The sequence below is a fragment of the Anser brachyrhynchus genome (assembly GCF_964034855.1).
Source record: "Anser brachyrhynchus genome assembly, chromosome: 7".
NCBI lineage: Eukaryota > Metazoa > Chordata > Aves > Anseriformes > Anatidae > Anser > Anser brachyrhynchus.
In genome coordinates, this window is record NC_137701.1 from 34,157,369 (window position 1) to 34,171,255 (window position 13,887).

Below are 13,887 nucleotides of genomic sequence, written 5' to 3' on the forward strand. Positions count from 1 at the left end.
GAGCAGAGAGAGCTCTGAGTGACTTTTAGGTGAACTATAATCTTTTAATTTCAGTGCTCAAGTTCAGCTCCTCCAAACCAGCTGAATCACTGTGAAAGTAGCTGCAAGGAAGTAGGGGTTGGTGAGAAACCATCACGATTTAAAGCCAGAAGAACGAACAGTGATTTTTTTCAGGAAGTCTGTTTTTTTGAAAAAAAGAAAAAAGAAAAAAGTATGTGATGTTAAATGGTGTTTCAAAAACACCATTAGAATGAGCAGTTTGAAACAACATACTAGATCTCTGCATGTTAAAGACAGTAAGTAAGGAAATGATTCACTATATTTTTTGCTTTTTCTTTTTCTCACAGTGCATTATCCAAACACTGAGAAATTCTCAAGATCATCTAGAATTAAAAACAATGCACTAATTGTATAATTATTATTTCTCTATATTTATTTTTGAAGAGCCTGCTTTTCTATGAGATGCCATAATTACTAATTGCATAATTAAATGTCAACAGTTCAGGCTCTGACTTAAGATACAAATCAAAGCTCCTCAAACTCCATTAAAAATGGCAAAGACAGCATCAAATTAGGAATTGGTATCTCACCCTCAGACTGCAGCTTTAGAAAGGCATATGCTGATAGAGCTTAAATATAATTGATAATTCAGGTGAAAATGTGTTTCCCATGAAAATTCTCCTAAATGTCATTTTAGAAAAGGAACACAGAGCCCATATGAGCACAGTTGAAACAAATGCTTAAAGTAACTGAACACATACTCACTCAGAATGCTTTTCAGTTTGCTCAGTTGTATTTCAGGTGTATGAATTAGAGTTAATAGGAAATGCATGACTGAAGCTCCGTACAAATGCCTACAGATGGTCCTAGCCAGGAGCAAAAACCATGCAAAATAGAAAAGTTTCAAATAGAGGGACTTAAACTAACACAGAGAATACTGGCATATACTAGTCTGTATTAAGTATGATAATCAGGTACAGTCCTGATATGAGTGATAAAAACAAATATAGATTGGGTCAGACTGTAAGCCAGTGAAAACCAACACAGCAGCATTAACTTCAGAGCTGAAGAACCAGACTATCCTGTTTAATTGACATTTTAAGCCTGAATGAGACCAGCAGATTCTCAGTATCTTGAATAATAATTAGACTGCATCCTATATATAATGTATAAAGAGCCACACTTCTACTCATTCTAGTGATAAAAAATAGTATTTCTGGGTGAATAACCATAACAACAAAAGAATGAAATTAACAGAAAATCATTGTGGCTAATAAGGAAGTGTTGATCCAAAATATGAATACTCTGCACCGAAGGAAGACAAGCTAGACAGTAGGCTGCAGCAGCGCTGCAGAAGAACTGGCAATTAGACAAGTGCTCTGTGTACTATCTGTTAAAATACAAAGAAATGATTTGTCTCTGCCAGACTGTGAAGAAGGTAAGCTGACATAAATTAGAAGACACTAATGGATGTTAGTTTCTTATTATTTACATTGGCAAGGTTCTCCATCATCTTCAGCCTACATAAGTAACAATTACAAAAATACAGAGAAAGTTTCACTCTATTATAATAGACTCCTTCAGATCGTCATTTCAAAATTAATCCCTGCAGAAATACCCAAATGCCAAAGAAGAGTGAAGAACACAGCACAGCAGACAGTCCCATTTCTAGTGGCCCAAACCAACATTATACCCTTCCTCTTGCAGCTCTCTCCATTCTGCAGAATGTAGCCTATTCCCCTCCTATCTTGCCCCCAAACTAATAAATCCCCACTGAAAAGATGCAGAGCAACTCGGAAGAAGAAGAGGATATTTAATCAGCTTTATGCACCAGTGTATGGGCTGTTTCTGATGAGTAAACCCTGGGTCAGTAAATGAGGCACTGCAGAAGGCTGCTCTGCGCTGACTTGGAAGGCCACTCAACAGCATGACCACACCGATTGTCAGTAACAAGAATAATGCAGCACAAAAACACAGGAATGCTAAATGTTATGTAAAAGCTCCCAAAGCAATGGCGCATTGGCCACGGACAGATTTAGAATAATATCCTTGAAGACATTCAAACCTGAACTGATAAGTCCCTGAGCAAGAGGAGTCTGGACCTCTGGGGGTCCCTTCTGCCCTATATGCTCCTAGGGGTATGTTGCTACACACAAGAAAGTCAGTTCTTGCAATGCCGAGTGGTTACTAAACAAGGTTTCTCTTTAGCGATGTCCTATTTCAGCTACTTGAGCTCAGAAGAGTAAGCAAACCACAGATACAGGTCATTTCAGTAGCGCTGAAGGAACAAAGAAGGAAGATTTTGAAGTACAAAAAGGGGTAGAACAGTGCTTGATAATTGCATTCAAGTGTGAGTGATTTAGGGAAATTAGATGGAGGCATGAAATGCCACAGACTTTGAACCCAGGGAATAAAACAACCAATTCTGCACTGAGTGGAAGAGGGAAAGAAGGAGAAATTTTTTTTAGTGGAGACACTGCCCCTCTATATTCATGATTTAGATGTATGACTAATATCTATATAAAGCTTCTGTGCACGTGACAACATGGCAGCTCCTCCTCTGAGCACACAGCCAGTACCCTGTGTCTTGGGCACACCAAGACTAGAGGAATTGACAGACATTTAAGTGAGTGTAAGTACAAATATAACTGCTTTTTACCCAGCTGAGCTCAGTTCTGCTTGTGCACTTTCACACATACCTCTTGTCTGAAAAATCCTGAGGATAGCGAGATGATGATAGGTAAGGAGGTTGTGAGGGTCTGTCTGGTATCTTCCAGGCCACTGATGGGACTGGATGTTGAAATTTTTTGCTTGTTTGTTTTTTAAGCCACTGCTGTCATGGATGAATTCATAGAGGTAAGCAGCTTATTTCGGTGTTTATTAATTCAGCGTTTTTTTAGCAATTGAGAACGAGTCCTTTGGATTAACACCCAAGTTGGCTAGATATAGTGAGAGTGCATGTCATTAAGTTGTCTGCTACGCTGAAGTCCCATTTCAATGCTGCAGCCCAGGAAGCACACTTATTAAAGCAATCTAGTCAGCATCTACAGATTTAATACTTACCTCTCAGCCAGCACATGTACACAGGGCTTTAGAAAATGGCTTTGTTATTGAAGTACAAATAAATGCACACATACTTGTACCATTGCCCATATGTAAGGAATTAATGAAAAATCTCACACTTTATCACAACTTGTATCAAGCCATAAAACTTTTGAGTATGCAGATTCCAAATAACAACAGCCCCATGCTGGAAACTTATTCAGTGATAACTGGTTTTGTTTGATGGCTTTTACAGACAGCAACCTCACACTCACTTGTACAGACTTCGAGATATTCCACAGCTTTACTGGGTGGTGATGGGAAAGATAAAACAAACATTTTTCCTTTATCTGATCATGTGTAAATGAACGAATCAACTCCTGTATCAGTGATAAGATGATTGCTAAATGGTTCTTCTCAACTTCTATCAATGTCCTGATGAAAGGAATTAACACTGACAGGGATAAGTTGTTTTCTCAGGCATTGAGACTTCATGACAAAGGAGGATTTCTTTTGTGGTCAAAAGACATTTTATCAGTTGAATATTATTCTTCATTAAATGCATTGGAGGCATCCAAGGATTCGCCTGACATTTAAACAACTTCTGGATTATTCTTTTGCCTCTATGATGTGGATCACCTCTCTTTACTGAATGCACAGGCTGTAATTCGGATCAATTTGTTCACCATCTTTCCTCTGTCACTTATTCTGTTACATTTATCTCAGTAATTCATTACAGACCTCACCTAATCTGCCTCCAGGTTTTAAGGGTTCTTTAACGTGAATGTGTTTGCTCAAATATGTCAGGCTTAATGGACATGTTTTAGGATGATGCATGTCAGACTTAATGTATTTACCGCATTAATCAAGCTCGCTTCCTTCACATCTATTTCCATTCCCTTAGAATGAGAAAACATGAATTAAATAATTATTTACTTAGCAGTCCAGTAAAAATAACCTAAGTTTTGGCAGTCTACAAAATAGTGAATGAAACCAAGTCTTTTGTTTAGCGGAGGGGGTTGTCTGGTATCTTTTGTTCTCCTGTGGGAAGCTTGGTGCAAGCTTATTAAATAAGCAGATGAACTGCTATTGTTTACATCAAGCTTTGGAATAGGCCATTGAATAACTTATAAATTAAGCATTTTGAGTATGTACATGAAATGACACACTTAGAAATAAAACCCGAAACATATTTTTTCAGCTCCAGTGTACATCAGATCTAGATTTCAGGAAGAAACCTAGGCCTATCCAATAGACAAAGGCAGATGATACTGGAGTTGAGGATCCACTGATTACAACTGGTATCAGTATGGAAACAAAAAAGCAGGCTCTGTGTCATTGTCTAGATTTGTGGAGAGTCAGATAAGCAGCAACACTGGGACAGCAGACATCAGTAAAGTTTAGAACAACTATGACTTTTAAACAATGCAGGTGAACAGGCATGAGGGGAAAGGTGAAAAATAACGCCTTGGCAGTGAATGAATGTATCTGTGGGAAAATCATACAGAAGAATCAGAAAGAAAAGAAGAGTCAGAGACAAATTAATTTACTTGGGATACTACAGAGAATGTAGGTCCTTTTCCTCAGAAAAAAAATGCTTAGGAAGTATGTTTTTTTTTCTTATCATTTCTATAGCTTTTGGTATAGCTACTGGATGCTGGACAAAACATTATCAGAAAGCACAGATAAGGCTATCATCTTCACTATTTTGATACCTTGATACAAATAATTATAACATTGACATTTCATTTGATGTCGAACCTACTCACATATACATTTTATATGTCCTATGTTTGCTATCATTATATCTTCAAAATTGCTATCAAGTTGCTAGCAACTTCTCTATAAAACTTGCTGTCAAGGACATTCCCGTTTTCTGTTGAAAATGTAGTCTGATCACTTTTCTGCATACAAAACTTAGAGTGGTGGACTTTAAAACACAATACAACATGCAAAATGGCAACAACAACCAACAAACGTTCCTTTCTGGAACATCAGGAATACATAGAATTCAACCAAATGTTCTATGAAGAAGACAAAACCTTCTAGAAGTTGCTTAAAAGATAGATTTTTTTTTTCTTTTCTGACCAGATTGCCTTTAAATTACACTGCAAAACCTTTCTGCAGGGTTGTTCTTAGAAAGTAGAAAAAAAAAGATGATAAAGCCTGCTATAAGGCAGATGATTATCAAGAACTTTAATGGAATTGAGCGCTGGGATACAGCACAACTACAAAAGAATCCCTTGACCTCAATGTGTGGTTTTGTTCTAGCACAAAGCAGCACAGTCTACAATGCACTTTTAATGTTGCTTTGATAGTGTGGATGCCCAACCCTCCATCTAGCTTGAGTCTTTTCAAAACCCTTTTAAGTATCTGCAGGCCTTTTCTCTGTATTATAGAAATGCCAGTATCTACAATGTTCCATTTAATGCCGGATGAATCAATTTTGAGCAAATGACCTGGACCTCTAATGACAATTTGACAGAAATTAGACAAGAGTCTTTCTTTAAAGTTTGAAAAATTCTGCCTACACTTATCTTTATAATCTTTACTTGGTTCTGAATTTCACCTGACATAGTCAAAACAAACAATATGGGTCAATGCCACAGACAGATAATTTATTTCCAAGAGCTGTGAAGCTTTCTGCTGTGGATTCTAACTCCAGACAGCTTCAGCGAATTAACTCCCCATACAGCTTCAGTATATAATATCCTGTACTTCTAGTCAACCAGATAGTACCACCAACAACCGGATAGATTTTGGATTGCTACTACCAATTCTTGCATTATCAAGTATTTGCTCTGTACAGTACCCACAACGCTAATGCAAATTGCAGGTCTGTTCAGAATTACTGTTTTTTTGATTTATTTTTACCTGTAATGTCATTCCAAGTACCCAGAGGACAAAACCAGTGCGCTTTCTGATGTTAAAGCTGAACAGGCTTTCCTTAAAGAATGAAATTGGCACTTCAGTTCCATCAGTGGCATATTAAAGTTAACATTTCAAAGCAAAAAAATTCCAGTTCAATAAAACAATTCCTCTAGATGAATTGTCCATGCTTTCACATCCCTGAACTTCAGTGCTTTTGACCAGAATTGCTTGTTTGATACATTTGGGGACTGCTGAGGACTGAATGACCACTGGAAGTCCTCTAGGGTGAATAAAGACATTTGCACGTAGAAATATCTGGGACAAGAAAAAAAAAAAAAAAACAAAAACAGAAAATTCTTTCTTTGTATTGAAACCTGAGTATAGATTTAAGAATAGACTTGAAATCTTCTCAGAAACCTCTCATCAGCCTATTCAGGTTGGTGAGGACATACTAAGACTGTGTGTTTTGTGCAGCTTAAGTATATCATTTTCAATGCTGATTTGTTCCTCTAGTGAATTTGTCATCCCCTTGGGGAAACAAAGAGAAAAGGAAACTGGATCCAAAGAAATGATTATCATGCAGCTTTCAAACAGGGTGTTTGATAAATTACCAAAGTGTTGATTACTGAGAAAAGCTCACACTCGGTCTCTCCTCCTTCAGCACCAGCATAGTTTACATGAACTAAGAATGACACAGTTAATTACTACTAACTCACCTCTTCATTACAGATATATATATTTCTTATATTTCTCACTTATTTGCCTCTATGTGTAAAGGTGTCATTTGTAACTGTCTTGTAATGGTTCTGGCCATTGTGACAATGGGGAAATTCAAGACAGGAAGCAAACACTGAATATTCTATTCTATTGAGAGAATTCTCTTCCTTTGTAAAGTGAAGGCTTTTTTATGTTTACTTGGGAGCAATACTGTCAGAAGCTTGACACATTGTCTTTCTATTCAATAAAGGAATTTATTGATAAGAACATCTTGCGACCCCACTGCACCTGTCTGAGCTGGGGAATCTCTCATGACATGAAGGGAAAGGCAACCTTTTTATCATGTCATTTCTGCTATTATGTACTTTAGCATTTCCCTCTTTCCCTCTTCACCACTCCTTTAAAACCCAACTACTTCATTGCAAGGGGCATGAGGAACGAGCTCTGAGGACAGCTGGACCTGAAAGCAATACTCCTGGATTTTCAGGTCTCTTATTTGGGGGAAGAGAGAGTACAGGTAGCACCTCTGCTGGGGCCACATTTCGCATCCTCACCCACAATACAGCAAAAACATCCAGGGTGTAACACAGTTATCTTTTAAAAAGATTAAAACTGTTTTAAATATGTGCTTAAGCACAATACAACAATATAAATGACTGCTACATAGGGAAATGATGTGTACCTGAGATATAAGTACACTAGACAAGTAATTTTGTATTACCGTGCTTTCCTGAATTCTTTCAATGCAGCAAAACCAAAGAATCAGCAAAGTACTTATATTTGTTCAGATCACCAAATGGCAATAAATTAAAAACCTAGCAACTGGCAATTTACAACTACAACAACACTTTTCTATTATTTCTTTACCACAGTAAAGAACATCTTTCCTACTTAATCATAGCTTCTCTACATCTTCTGTACATTCAGCTCTGTTTTGTTAACATTTCAGAACTAGTAGAATGAAGTCCTTAAAGTACAGCTACAAAACCACGATGAACTTTGTTTCTAAAAAATGACTGTTTATGGTGGTGAGGAATGGAGACCAGTAAAAAATTAATTTACTACCCACTGAAATTTTCAAGATTTCAAAGTAGTTCCTGTTCTTCAAGAACCCTGCAATCTGTGAAACTGTTCCATGAAAACAACAGACCAGAAGCTTCCACCAGGACAGGAACTGCTGAGGGGACAGAGCAACTGCCCTCTCTGATCACACCAAGGACCTGGGTCACTATTGTGTGCTTGACGGCAGTGAGGCGGAGCATTGTAAAGCCATCCTTCCTGTATTATTCCTTTCTGCTTCTGACAACCAGAAACTTAGTTCATAACAAAGAAAGCTGAATTTGTCTTTACCACATCTCAAGTAATCCTCCTTACCAACAGGTTCTTTATAATCTTCACAAGTTGTGTATGGTTCTAAGAAAACCAGGATGACGTGGGAGGTATTCCAACTAAAGTTTCTCAAAGCTACACAGAGATCAGTTTTGAAAAGAAAAAGCAAGCAAGCAAGCAAACAAGCAAAACAACAACAACAACAAACACATTTGTTCTGTGTAAACCAGAAAAATGGGGTATGTATCAGAAAAATGTATGTATCAGAAAAATCCAAGAACATCTAGCACGGAATTTGGTAAAAGAATCTGAACCAGAGCTAGGAAAGTTTGCTATCTACCAAAGAGCAATGTGGACATACAGAAGCAAAAATTCCAGTGTGGTATAAAACACAGCCTGATGAGAGGGGCATAAAACACAGCAAGATACTGATTTAGGAGTATTCAGGAAGCTCACTTAGATCCACGCTTCCAATTTCCCGGCCTTGTTCTCATCCTGCTGAAGTAAGTAATGACTAGGACATTCTGCATTAGGACTCTGTGTGCTAGTGCCAAAAACTTTGCTCAGACTTCGATTATTTTTACCATGCCAAAACTATCTACTGCACGTCTCTCATCATCAAGGAGTTTCCTCACATCAACAACTAGATCCTCAGAGCAAAATACTTGAGTTATTCTAGACGCTTTAAAAAGGCAGAACAGGGGTAGTTGCCATACTGTGTTGAGCCTTAAAGAGATGGGACTGTCTAGGGTAAAGACGTGTCTTTTGTAATTAGTATAATTCAGATGATGGAAAGTTCTTGTACAAGCTATACGAGTTTCCCAAGAACAGCACTGCCTGGCTACTCTGCAGTGCCACATATGGTGGACTTCTGCAGACCTGGGCCACAGACCTACCTGTCACTCCATCCATGTGATCAGCCCTGCAAAATGGCAAAGAAAAGGAGCTTTTTGTTGAGAAAAGGGGCTTTGGTGCACAGGAGAGTTAGATCCACAGTGACGATGTCTCCCAGCTAACTGAGGGCCTCATGAACCTAAGGCACAACAGAAGTCTGGCTTTCGGGAGCGCCAGCCACCCTACTCCACAACCGTTCTGTCCTGTCAGAGACTCAGACTTGGTGTACGTGTGAGGAGTAGAATATTAGCATCCTCAACCCCTCCCACCATGACATATTACAGGACCCGCTGACACAGTAATATATGAAAATGCATAGTGATTAGGTGTCAGCCACAACCACCAATTACACTGATGAACACCAAGGAAGCACTGCAGTCTTTTCAGGACAACACTTTACAAATAGCTGTTTCTTCTTCTTCAGTAACTGGATTAAAAAAATAAATAGACCCAAATATTTCACATCAATTCAAAGTAAAAGTTTTCAGAACTTTGGGGTTGGGGGTGAGGGCAAAATAATTCTGAACAATCTTAAGTGAGTTATTCTCTTTTGGGCAATTTCTAGTAATAGAAAGAAAGGCCTTTATTCTTAGAGTGAGCAGCAAGTATTTCACTTTTCAGGGCTTGCACCTATCCAGCTGCAGAGCCCCATCATAGTCTTACAGTGCATTGTTCAAAGTTCTTGTTATTTAGTCACTGTAACAGAGCCAAGTTTTGGATGGGTTGCTAGAGACTGAAGAATTTAGGGATCTCTGCTGCCAGGAAGACAGAGTTCTTTTACTTGATATTAGGACTGAAAATGTTGGACAAGTCAATATAGGCACGCAAACATTATCCCGAAGAGAAATATGTTTCAACATGATACCTCCAGTTCAGCCCCACTTTCTGGACTGAGTGCATTAGTGAAATGAAAGAGTTACTGACAGTGTCCTGTAAACACAGAATCAGATTTTAACTACTGCTGCAGACTATGCCTGAAAAGGGAACTTGCTAAAGATTTTTATATATTTTTTTTAAATTCAGAATCAGTTTCTTATATTGGTGACACGTTGCTCTATTACAGATCTCAAAAAAACTTCTGTTTCATCCTCCATTGTCTATTAGATATTTTATAACAAGTACTGAAAGTTCATCTGCAGTTAAAGATTAGTAAAGAAGGGCTGATGGTGCTTCTCCTGAAAAGTGTATAGCAAAGGCAGCTATATTTGCAATTACAACTTCAGTGTTTTCTGAACAGACACCTGGTTTGCTACACACTCTGGGATAGTTTATCACAGTTATTCTGCTATTTGGAATTTTACTCTGAGTTTTACAGACTCAAGGATAGACTGCAGAGTCAAAAATCAGTATTATTTCCACAGAAAGTATCATGCACAACATCCCTTGAGTTAGGCCACCATATGTAACGCCCATGTTTTGGAGACTGAAATGGTATTTCATAGTCAGATTCCAAAGCTCTTCTATCAAACACTGCTTTAATCCACAATCAGTAATGGTACGTACTGATCTTTTATATAGTTGGTGAAATCTGACTGGTGGTGAACACAGAGCTAAACGAATGCTAAAACTGGCATTAGGTGGGCAAACAAAGTAATGAGAATTAAACATGTTTTCTTCCATGAACGGAGACAGCAATAAAATCCAGTGTAAAACATAATTTTGTACCTATCACATGACTCTGACATGTAGTCCTTGTCATGGTGTCCTCCTCTTCTTCTTGCAGGTTTTCTGTCACTACTTTAGCCTGTACATAGTACAACAATGACAAAAGTGAGGAACATCTGTGACTCTGCTTATGTTGCTTTATGTTAACTACAGAATATCTTTTCAGAAGTAAACCAGAGTAAAGTTACAGGGCAGCTAAGAGTGGAAGTGTATAGCCTGTCCCATTCTATTCATGATACCACAGGACAACAACTTTAACTTCATTAAAAGTCACAATATGCAATAGTCAAAAAATACCCTTGGAAAATACAATTCCTCTAAAGAAAAAATATTTTTATTCATTTTAGAAAATTAAGAATCAAGAATTACACTCGGGACTGCTGACCGCATGCTCGTTTTTCTCTAGAAATACCATGTTTCAGTTTCTATGCTAAAAAGAAAAAAAAGTGAACTTAATAGATGATATGTTATTTAATCCAGTTTCCAAGCACTTAACTTTGGCATTTTTGTTTCTGCATCTCTTTAAAAGCATTTTATTAGCTAAACAGAGAGAAAATCTAAATTTACAAATGCACTAAGAGCTCTTATATCGAGCTCTTTAAACCTGTTTCAAGTATGTGTTATTCAGATCCCCTAGATTGCCCTGTTCTTCTGCACGAGTATTTCCAAAGCGTGTATGTAAGGTCAGTATCTTCCTACAATACAGTGAAAACCCCCTCAATTACATGTCATGAGTGGCCATAATTCAGATTCCAGGGACATATTTTTCTGCTATGGCATATAAATCAAACAGGAATGAAGATACTTGTAGAGTGCTGAGAAGAAAGCCAGCCCTGCAGAAAAAATTACTGTCAGTATCTCACAGATCTTAAATAGTTTGCTAATCACTATCTGCCATTTAAACCACTTATAGCGCATTACAGACACATTAGATATGTTCTGTAATCTAAAACAGCAGAATTTATCATTATTTGCATGACATATCTTTGATCATTGTACGTATTTTGCTTGTCTGGCTTAAAGTAGTAGCCCTATGGACCTCTTGTGACTAGCCTAAGTAAAACATGAAAGATTTACTCTCTATATTTATAAAAGTGCATTTATAATCTCTTAATCCCAGGAATTTAATTACTTTTTTTTTTTTTTCTTCTTCTGAAATGAGGCTCTTCAGGCTATGGAAAATGAAGAGGAGGGTACATAACTATTTGGCATCAAAATACAGGTAAAACCATCTCTCATGCGTGTGGACTGTATGGCAGTCTGTGGCTTGCTAGTGCTGGGACAGCTCTCAATATTAGGATGGATCTTGGGTGTTCCCCAAACACTCAGACTACAGACTGACAGTGCTATACAAAACTGGTGTCTTGATTTTGGTGCCACACTTCCACCTCACAAAGTAAAGCTCATGGCTTTTCTAAATTACACTGGGCTGTAATAAAATCACAAAGGTGAAATGAAGCAGTGCGGCACAAAAGTGATGGTATCTCACCTTAAGGTTCAGCCAAGGACATGAAAAAGTATTCAGGAACATGGAATATCCTTGGTGTAGGCTAAAGGATTATGTATTTCTGTTGGCTGGCCTTTAGAGCAAAGTGCTTTTTTGATGAACACTAACGGGAAGCATATCCCTTTGAAGGTGAATGCACAAGGCTGCCATTGGCGGAACATTGCTTTTTCCATAAATTCAGTGGCAGTCAAGCAATCGTGTTCTTTGTATGAACAGAAATCAGACGTAATTGGTGCATATGTTATGGCATAATAATGCCCCAAGCCTTTTCCTGGCGCATCATAAGAGAAGATATTTAATTGTCAAAAATTAAATGGGCTTTAAAGGAAAAACTTTCTATAAAATTAATATTACAAATGTTATGGTTAGACTTAAATAAGAGGTATATACGATATGCAGTTTCTGCACTGTACCTGTATCACTGAATGCACTTTGCGTTGTTCAAAGAAGAAAAAAAATGCTCTTAGTCTAGGGCTTTGCAAAAGATTTATGCTGTTTTCTCCAAAAGTATTCATTTTGTCTTCATACAAGCAAAAAAATGCACAATAGGCCGTTCTACCACAAGCGACTGTTTTCAGTCTCAGCTATCTCCCAGTCCTTTGCAATCTGCTTCAAAGGAAGCTGACACCAAAGAATAACTGAAAATGATAGTAATGAGATGCATGAGCTTTGAATTTACAGACTTTCTATTGTTTTTCTTGTGCAAGTTTGGAGGACAAGATGAAATCTCACATACTTTGGAGTCTTATGGTATATTTCTTTCAGAAGTAAGCATTAACAACTGCAAGCATGTTTTTATTCTCTTTATTCTAGATGTCTTCAGCCTTTTAGCACTAGATATTTCATTCAGGAATTGAATGCCACAAAAACAAAACATGAAAATCACAGAGATGAAGCATATAATGCAACTCAATCTCCCAAAACCATATTAAAAATACTTTGATTCTCAGAGAACAAAAGAGTGCATAGTATAGGATAGGTAATGCCTTTTCTCTGTGACTAATGTGTCCTTAAAAGCTAAACAGAATAATTAGGATTCCTCCATTATTTATATATATTAAGGGCAATCTTGTAGTTCCTTAATAAATTGAAGTGTGTTTCTTGAAGATATACTTAAAGTCCTAAACGACTATTATTGCTCCATTTAGAAAGACTTCACAAATTGACAGACAAAAAGCACAGCAAATTATTACAGCATTAGAAAATAATAAGTTAGAAAGAAATTGTAGAAGCGATGTGCAGAGTTTTTTGTACTTCTGTACAGTGAAGATATACCCTAAGCTGTCAGGACCATATTAAATGGGGCATAGTTAAACTGAGTGGCTCTGATAAGGGGCTCTGCTTTGCTATCAAAGTTCTAGATCAGTTGGATTGAATTTCCTGCATATTGCACATTTCCAGACTTTCATTCTCTCTCTTTCCTTTCTGTGACACTACAAGGACAGCCTTAGATACGCTTATAATTTGTGGTTTTATAATGCAGGAGACATCTACATTTTCAAAGAAGAGATGATACCACAATAGTCAGGAGAAAAAAGTTTTCCAACACACGCATTCTGCGCATATTCCCTTTAAGTTTTAAAAAACGACCTTGTGGATATTCTTAGGAAAGACATTTGCACTGAAGTAAAAAAATCTTTTGCCTGAAGTTGAAACCATGTGTGTTCATACTTCAACCTTAACCATCTGAAACAACAACAGTTTCTCTAGTTCCCATTGTGAAGCTTTTTGAAATGTTTTAACCTTGAAACACATCCCCCCCAAAATGTATTTCAAATTCTCTAAAATGAAATAGTTGCATGTGCTGTACTTCAATAATTCAGTTTTATCAGAACAACAGAAGTAGTAGCTTCATGTTCAGT

At 37.4% G+C, this 13,887-nt stretch overlaps 1 protein-coding gene across 38 annotated transcripts in view; it reads right to left on the minus strand.

Moving 5' to 3' along the window:
• The window catches only part of NCKAP5 (NCK associated protein 5), a 440,024-nt gene that overhangs the window by 42,054 nt on the left and 384,083 nt on the right, over positions 1-13,887 (minus strand). For 36 of the 38 annotated variants that reach the window (XM_080599361.1, XM_080599367.1, XM_080599364.1 and 33 more), the window contains one exon: positions 10,519-10,597. The exons of the other annotated variants lie outside the window; for them this stretch is intronic. In XM_080599361.1, the coding sequence (XP_080455487.1) occupies positions 10,519-10,597 (79 nt within the window). The remainder of the gene's footprint in view (positions 1-10,518; positions 10,598-13,887) is intronic. 38 annotated transcript variants of the gene reach the window in all.